We start from the raw sequence: 649 nt of genomic DNA, 5'->3' as shown, positions 1-649 counted from the left end.
TTAATTATGTGGAAATAGTCGTTAGTGCAGTGTGTAGTCTGATATATGTAATGTGAACTAATCTTGAACTGAAGTGATATACACAAAGCATTCATAACAATATTTTTTTTTTATATAGTATCAGAAATACTCTTGAATATTGATGATACACCCGAAGCATTCTTATCTAAACTATTTCCATAATCGAATAATATACGAAATATCGAAAATAATATAATGATGAACTGGCGCTGCAAAATATTAAATGATCTTGAATTTTGATATTTGATATGAGTCACAAATAAATCTATGAACGTACATGACATTCCCTTAAAAATAAATCCCCCCCAAAAACAACGACATATAGAAGAAAATAAACCGTCCCAACAATAAAGTAAGAATTAAGGATAATAAAAGTAATCTATGAATGAAAAAAAAAAGAACGCGAGGCCTGGAATGCACCTGCAACCCTTCAACCACAGGTCCAGGCGTACTCCCTCGGGGGAAAGGGGCCCTGGAGTCGGGAGTTCCGAGGTCGTACTTTAGACGCCACGGACGATGCTCCTCAGTTGGTGTGGGCGACGGAGGACAAGATCGTCATGTCGAACCTCGTCGGGAGTGACAGCTCGGTGCTCGTGCCGCAGGAAACGTTGCAGGTAAAAGGGTTGGG

At 39.3% G+C, this 649-nt stretch overlaps 1 protein-coding gene across 1 annotated transcript in view; it reads left to right on the top strand.

Annotated features, from left to right (window-relative positions):
• Positions 1 to 649, top strand: part of LOC119594304 (proto-oncogene tyrosine-protein kinase ROS-like) — a gene marked incomplete in the record, with an annotated part of 29,713 nt that overhangs the window by 14,414 nt on the left and 14,650 nt on the right. The window contains 1 exon segment of the mRNA XM_037943363.1: positions 462 to 635. Coding sequence (XP_037799291.1) covers positions 462 to 635 — 174 coding nt within the window.

This window comes from Penaeus monodon, chromosome 33 (assembly GCF_015228065.2).
Source record: "Penaeus monodon isolate SGIC_2016 chromosome 33, NSTDA_Pmon_1, whole genome shotgun sequence".
NCBI classification, from domain to species: domain Eukaryota; kingdom Metazoa; phylum Arthropoda; class Malacostraca; order Decapoda; family Penaeidae; genus Penaeus; species Penaeus monodon.
This window is presented reverse-complemented; position numbering and strand designations above follow the sequence as displayed.